Source organism: Carassius gibelio, chromosome B17 (genome assembly GCF_023724105.1).
Source record: "Carassius gibelio isolate Cgi1373 ecotype wild population from Czech Republic chromosome B17, carGib1.2-hapl.c, whole genome shotgun sequence".
Lineage (NCBI taxonomy): Eukaryota > Metazoa > Chordata > Actinopteri > Cypriniformes > Cyprinidae > Carassius > Carassius gibelio.
Window position 1 is genome coordinate 24,362,663 of NC_068412.1, and position 7,726 is coordinate 24,370,388.

Sequence of the window (7,726 nt, forward strand, 5' to 3'; positions counted from 1 at the left end):
TCAAACTTTTATCGTGAAAGACTGACCGCTTGCAGCTTAAAAGAATCTGATTGGTCGACATGGTGTCCAATCACAGAGCTCGTTGATCGCAGGTGGCAGAGGGAGAGCCGATGCGCTGTAGAGTCTGTGGCTGCTAATGCTGAGCACTTAACTTACTTACGATTATAGTTGATCACATTCAATTACAATGAGCTCCATTGGGACCGGGGTGAGTGGATTTAATAATAAAAAATGTATCATAGTGTTTGAATGAGATCTGATCCGAAATGAGCGATTTAAATAATCAATGCGTGCATTGCCTGTGTCATTCTGAAGCTAACAAGCTAATGCTAGTGTGCAGGATCTACATTAGTGGGTTTTTTTTTCTTACCCAGCCTAATTAAAGTTAATAAAGAGTTTTCATATATAAGTAGTTTAAGTTATTCTGATATACATGGGTTAATTGTGTATTTTTTGCATTACTTTGCCCCTGTTGAGTCACTGCTCGCTAACAATGTGAATGATAGCAGTTCAAATGAAAAGTCACCGCGGAGGTAAAGTGAAAGTAAATGTGTTGTGCACGTTTAACATCACACTCTTGACAAACTGTGCATCAGTAGAAAGTTTAAAGATTACTGACTAGGCTGAATAAACTAAAAAAACTGCAAAGCAATAATAATAAACACAGCTGGGCATTAATGATGAGACATTGTTGCAGTGACAGTAATTTTGTCATTTATTTCAGGAGTGCAAAATAATAAATCTGTATGAGTAATTTTCAGAATAGAAATAGAAATTGCACTTTTAAAGATTCAAGCTTCAATATTTGACCACTGTTTTGATAAAACATTGTTTTATTATTATTGCAAACTCTTTGAATGGTTTATTTTTATTAAATGAAAACGAGTAATAATTGTTGACAGTATTTCTCTTTTCCCTCTCCAGTATGATTTATCCGCCTCCACCTTCTCACCTGATGGAAGGGTATTTCAGGTCGAATATGCCATGAAGGCTGTAGAAAATAGCAGGTAATTAATTAAATACTTTTTCACTTAAATAATTTAAGCCAGAAACATGTACATTTTGACGTGCTGCTCTGAGAAAGGCTTTACCTCTATTTGAATAATTTATTTTTTAATGTTTCATATTTGATGTCTGATGAAAATTGAAGTGCATATTAAGTAGGGGTTTTCCGATCAGGACTTTTGAGGCCGAACACAGGAAGCAGTATAGCTACTTTATAGTGCTCGACCGATATGTGTTTTTGACAGCCGATGCCGATATCTTGGAAAGCAGGGGTGCCGATATAATTTTTTTTCTAAATATTTAAGAAATTTGATCATCTGTATCATCATTTGACAAATGGATTAAAAAATAAATGTGTAAAATAAATATACTTATACTTTAGATGACTAAGTATTTTTTCACATATAAATATTTAATAAAAATATAATTAAAAAGCAAGTAAACACTGTAACCAACAAGGCACAGTATTCTGGGAAGTTTGTGTGCATTGGGAATCATTTTCAAATAAAGCCAGGATAACATTAATTTTACATATATCACAGGGAATATACGTTAATATGACAGTGGGCAAATGCATAAAGCACAGTATAATTTTAAATCACGAGTTTAAAGTTTAAATCATTCAATTCACACCGACTAACTGTCACACAGAGAACACATGATCATGATGGATACACATACACACTTCACAAGATCTTACAGCTGGGTTCGACTGAGTTTGCAAGGTTTGTGAAAATAAATGTTCATTAGCCATTCAAAGATGTGTATAAATTTATATAAATGTGTATTTGCTTAATGTTGACTGCAAACGAGAAAGTATTATGTTTGCCTTTCAATTACTGATAATATAAAATCAGTCATTATATAAATTTTTGTATACATAAATTCCTTAAAACAATTCTATCAGATTATTAGACAGACTTAGTTATATCCGTATTAGCAAGAACTATTAACAAAGACGGCAAACGAGGGAGAATGTGAACACTGTGTGCTCTCAGCGCTGTCAAAATAAAAGTTTTATCGACTTAACAGAAAAAACTTATCTGCCGATATTTGAAAAATGCAAAATATGGCCGATATATCGGTCGACCACTTCTACTTTATAAGTTATGAAATGAAAAAATCTAAACTGTACCTCACCTTCAGCATTACAATTATTTCACCTGCTCCAGACAGAGACAATATCGGCCGATCAGTTGGAACACCCCTAATATTAAGTTAATAATAATTGTTTTTTTTTGCCGTTCTTTAGCACAGCAGTTGGCATCCGCTGCAAAGATGGAGTCGTGTTTGGTGTAGAGAAGTTGGTTCTTTCCAAGTTGTATGAGGAGGGCTCCAATAAACGCATCTTCAATATTGATCGGCATGTTGGAATGGTAAGAACACTGAGAATGTTGTTTAAACAAGTGCTCAAAACATGTCCAGTTATTTATCATTAGTAACTTATTTTTATCAATTTCTGCAAAATGTTCATTGACATTACTCTGGCAGTAAATTATTAGATTGCAGTGTCACATTATAGGTGCTAGGTTCCATTATAGTACTTTAAAATCAATTCCATCCATGTGATTATTTACATTTAGTGCAGTGAAAAATAATCTTTATCTAACTGAATTATAATAGTCAAAAAGCTTAATCACCCATCAAATTGTTCTCATACCTTTGTTTGTAATTGAATTGTTTGTTGACATTTAATTATTTTGTATAACAGACTAAAAATATAACCTGGTATTAAGTTTGTTGTTAATAAATACATAAATGTGTGTGTGTGTGTGTGTGTGTGTGTGTGTGTGTGTATATATATATATATATATATAACCCTAACCTAACTATATATAAAAAATTATCTCAGGCTCGCCAAGGCAGTAAAATACAGTAAAAATACATTACAGTGGAATATTATTAGAATTTCAAATTCAAAATGTCATTTATTACTGCAATGGTTAAGATGAAGACTGGAGTAAGGGCTGCTGAACATTCAGTGTCACATGATTATTCAGGAATGATTCTAAATGCTGATGGTGCTCAAGAATCTTATTATACATCTATTATACATATTTCTTTCAAGATTCTTTGAACAGAAAACCAGAATTTATTTAAAATATATGATATATATTTTGTAACATTAAAACTTTACTTTCTGTCACTTTTCATAAATTTAATGTGTCCTTTATAAAAAAAAAAAGTATTAATTTATTGAAGAAGAAAAAACACTTTTGTTTGGGAGTGTAAATCTTTACGCATATGAATCTCTGTCTGTCTGTGTGTCTTCTAGGCTGTGGCTGGTCTTCTGGCAGATGCACGATCGCTTTCAGAAGTGTCCAGAGAAGAGGCTTCAAACTTCCGCTCCAACTATGGCCATGACATCCCACTGAAGGTAAGATCAGACCAAAATGAACATTCTAACGCCATTTACTCACCATTAGTCATTTCCTCACTCCAGAATGACCAATATGACTCATGTGCTGTGTCAAGTTAAGTTTTATATGTGACCCTGGACCACAAAAGTTTCCCTCTGAAAGCTGAATAAATAAGCTTTCCATTGATGTTTGGTTTATAAGGATCGGACAATATAATAACTATTTGAAAATCTGGAATCTGAGTGTGCAAAAAAATCTAAATACTGAGAAAATCAACTTTAAACACTAAATTTGTCCAAATGAAGTTCTTAGCAATGCATATAACTAATATATATATGAAAAACAAAGAATGGACATTTTTAAATCAAACAGGTAGACAATAAAGAAATCTGATCTTTCTTGGCATTGATATATTTTTCATATTTTCCAAACAGCATCTTGCAGACAGAGTGGGCATGTATGTCCATGCTTACACATTATACAGCGCTGTGAGGCCTTTTGGATGCAGGTAGGTCTTATGCAAAGTTTCAGTAATGCATTTTCATTTGCATTATCATTGCATAATGCAAGTTTCATTTCTTATAAGTTTTGATGTTTTTAACCTTTCAGTTTCATCCTGGGATCTTATGATGAAGATGATGGTCCACAGCTCTACATGGTTGACCCTTCTGGGATTTCATACGTAAGAGCTCTCTTTGATAAACTAGTATCTCTGTTAATCAGGACTTTATTACTTACTATACACACTTTACTGAATTAATTTCTCATTATGTAAATCTTTTGATTTAAAGGTTTCTGCTTAAATGAATGTAACTAGTTTTGTAGACAAATGTAAGTTTGAATGTATATAAACTACAAATGTACTTTTGTAGTGATAGAAAAACACAGCAAAAAAGTGTCCAGCATACATGTGAACTCCTTCCAATATTCAATGACCGTGTAGATTACACAGTTTTTTTATTGAGCCGATCCTCCTGTACATGTATTTTCTGTATAATTTAATATTTGTGTCTGTTTTTAGGGCTACTGGGGCTGTGCTATTGGAAAAGCCAAACAAGCTGCCAAGACCGAAATTGAGAAACTACAGGTAGGTGTTAATATATTATTTATAACAAGTTATAGTCATCATTTTGTAAAGGCTATATTTCTGTAAATGTATCTCTAGGGCTGCAGAACACAAAAAGCCACTGCCTTTCATTTATTATCATACTTTCCTTTCGTTCTCATTCAGTCTAACAGATTTGTATCTTTAACAGTACAGTTGTGGTGTTTACTATAAGCATGTTTGGTCTTTTTTTGGAACATGTTCAAACATGATTACTGCAGAGACAATGTCATTTTAAACTTGAAGTAGCAGCATTTTTATTTGACATTTTCAAAGCGACTAATACTTTATTTAGTAATGTTTTCATTTTAATGTCAAAAGATTAAAGTGGTTAAACTTGTAAATGTCAATTTTGTATTTCAGATGAAAGAAATGACCTGCAGAGAACTGGTGAAGGAAGTGGCAAAAATGTGAGTGTGATTTATTTATAACTTAGAATTGAGAAGACTTCAAAATCGAATGCATCATTCATAGCCAACACGAGAGCAGCAGAGATCCATGAAAACAAACCATATACCAAAAATGTCTAGCCCAGCTCATTTTTCTTCTTATCTGTTAGGTTGCTGAGTTTACAGTAATGTTGGTTTGTAATGAACAAGATTCCCACACCTTTTGACCGATCAGTTTCTATGAGCTTTTTGCATTAGATTCATAGTTTTCTACATTAGCACTTTTTGAAATCATCTTATTAGGATTGCATTCAGAAAACAAAAACTGTTTCTATCCAGAAATATTTATACATTTAATAGTTTAGAGTGAGGCATAAGTTAACCAGTGGGTAAAATAAGTATTGAACACGTCACCATTTTTCTCAGTAAATATATTTTTGGAGGTGCTGTTGACATGGAAAATTTCACTAGATGTTGGTAACAACCCAAATAATTAATATATAAACAAATACATTTAGAAATTAAGTTGTAATAAGATGTAATTACACAGGAAAAAGTATTGAACTACTGAAATCTATTTAACACTTTGTACAAAAGCCTTTGTTGTTAATGACAGCTTCAAGACACCTGTATGGAGAAACTAGTCGCATGAACTGAACTCTGTTTTCTTTGTACATATGGATTACGTGGATTGCTAACATTTGGTAAAAAATATCAAGTCAGCAGCACCTTTAGAAATACATTTACTTAAAAAAAAAAAAATGGTGTGTTCAATACTTAATTTACTCACTATATATTATACACAATAGAAATAAATGTTATTATATGTATGTTCCATGCCTTAAACTTTTAAACTTCAATGCTATTTCCAAGTTTTCCATGATTGTGGGACTCTGAATAAAACCCTTTATATTTACAAAATGTAGTAACTATTTTTTGTGTATGTGTCTGTCATCTCTACTCAGTATCTATATCGTTCATGATGAGGTGAAAGACAAAGCCTTTGAGCTGGAGCTTAGCTGGGTTGGAGAAGGTAAATGGCAGGCTTTTTTTTTTATTTTTTTATTCTACTTCCGTTCTTACATTTACTGGTTTTAGGAAAATAGTTGTAATACTTAATACAGTCTAGTTCATGAACCCTATACATGTAAGCAACTTAAGTTCTTCTCTACTCCATTTGTATTCATTGCTGAATTTGTCATAGAACCCTTTTTATTATTTTATCTATTAATATATTAATTTATTTTCAGTAAATTTTTTATGTTGGAAGTTATTTTTATTTTTATAATGTTATTATAATACTTATGGTATCTTTTAGATGTTGACTTAATGTGTCACTCTTACAAGTCTTGTTTTATTTTATTTATTTGCCTGATTTGATATGGTCTCAAAAGCATAAAATATTTGATTTATATATTTTTGCCCCTCTTTTTAGTCACAAAAGGAAGGCACGAGCTTGTCCCCAAAGACATCAAAGAGGAGGCTGAGAAATATGCTAAAGTAAGTAACCGTTCCTCTGGTTATAGTCATGACAAAAGCTCTCTTCAGCATGGCTTACTGTCATATTTCTGCCCTGACAGGAATCCCTGGAGGAGGAGGATGACTCTGATGAGGACAACATGTAAACTGTGTTGCAAACCGACTGTGTACCATGTTTCAGACATCCTGGCAACTCTCAACTTTACTGCAGAGAGTACACATTTTTTTATGTTTCGTAATGGACTAATGTAGTCCTGTGTTTTCCCTTTCAGACTTGACAATAAATGATTTATAAAAGAGAATGAAGCTCTGATTCAGACTCCGAAATTGCCATAATTACCACTCATTAGTCGGACAGCAAGCTTAGGCAAAGGATCCACCTTCTCTTTTAGAAATTCTGTGATGTCAATTAAATGATATCTATGCACACCCTTGTCAGAAGAACGTGAATACTACTAGGTTCGGCATAAGACACTAAATACAACATGCATTTGGGTGTTGATCATTGATCAACAGTTTATCTGCAATACATTGCAAGGACTTGACCCTTAACTTAAAGTTAGACATCAGCATATGGAGCCTAAAAGCAAAACCCAGTATGTTTTAATTTACTTACAATATGATGGATAGCAATTTTATAAGCCAAGCATACCTGCATGTTAAAATACTAGTTAAAAAGTGATTAAAAGTTATAGTAAAACAAAAAAAAAAAGGAACCAAAAGCTGAACATGTTATTTTAATGAACATACTTCCCATTACAGCTGTTCTGATGTTGACATGAATAAAGACTCAATATGAATAAAGATTTTACACACGTGGAGGTACAAGTATAGTGTTGTGATCAAAGTTAAAGACCATTTGTCACTTAAGTTTACTACAAAAAACTAGTTTCAAAAATGTAAGCTGAAGCATTTAAATGAAATGATTATGAAAAGCCTAAATTCATGTACATGTTTGACTGGCAGTGCATGCAGTTGCTTTGGGATCTTTGTAGCGTTATCTTAGCATTAAAGGGCCAAAGCTTTGCATTTCTATTTCTTCTACTTTTAGCCCTATGTGTTGCAGATTACCTCTTATGTGATACAAAGAGTATAAAATAGGAAACCTCAAATCTGGCTCGTGAGATCCACTTTCCTGTAGAGTTTACCTCCAACTTTGATCAAACTCGTCTACCTGTGATTTTCTCATGATCATGAAGACATTGATTAACATATGCTCAGGTGTGTTTGATTAGGGTTAGAGCTCAACTCTGTGGGCCAGATTTGAGGATCCCTGATTTATGTTAGGTGTGCTCACTGATTCATGTACAAACTGATTAATTTATATGGAAACTGACAGATTTATTGATTGATACACAATATACACAGTCATTGTATACAAATGGATC

The 7,726-nt window shown here is 32.8% G+C and overlaps 1 protein-coding gene across 1 annotated transcript; it reads left to right on the forward strand.

Moving 5' to 3' along the window:
- The first annotated feature begins 52 nt into the window (after window positions 1–52).
- LOC127975972 (proteasome subunit alpha type-3) lies at window positions 53–6,640 on the forward strand. The gene is made up of 11 exons (XM_052580047.1): window positions 53–208; window positions 925–1,007; window positions 2,258–2,381; window positions 3,281–3,382; window positions 3,800–3,873; window positions 3,975–4,047; window positions 4,387–4,452; window positions 4,834–4,880; window positions 5,825–5,892; window positions 6,295–6,359; window positions 6,440–6,640. Exons 1-11 carry the CDS (start codon window positions 188–190, stop codon window positions 6,482–6,484), a joined length of 768 nt encoding a protein of 255 aa, XP_052436007.1. The 5' UTR covers window positions 53–187; the 3' UTR covers window positions 6,485–6,640.
- The last annotated feature ends 1,086 nt before the right edge of the window (window positions 6,641–7,726 follow it).

Coding starts and splice junctions, on each gene's coding strand:
- LOC127975972 (XM_052580047.1), top strand. CDS start 188: ATGAGCTCCATTGGGACCGGG. Junction 4,453..4,833: donor CCGAAATTGAGAAACTACAG/GTAGGTGTTAAT, acceptor TTTGTATTTCAG/ATGAAAGAAATGACCTGCAG. Junction 5,893..6,294: donor GCTTAGCTGGGTTGGAGAAG/GTAAATGGCAGG, acceptor CCCTCTTTTTAG/TCACAAAAGGAAGGCACGAG.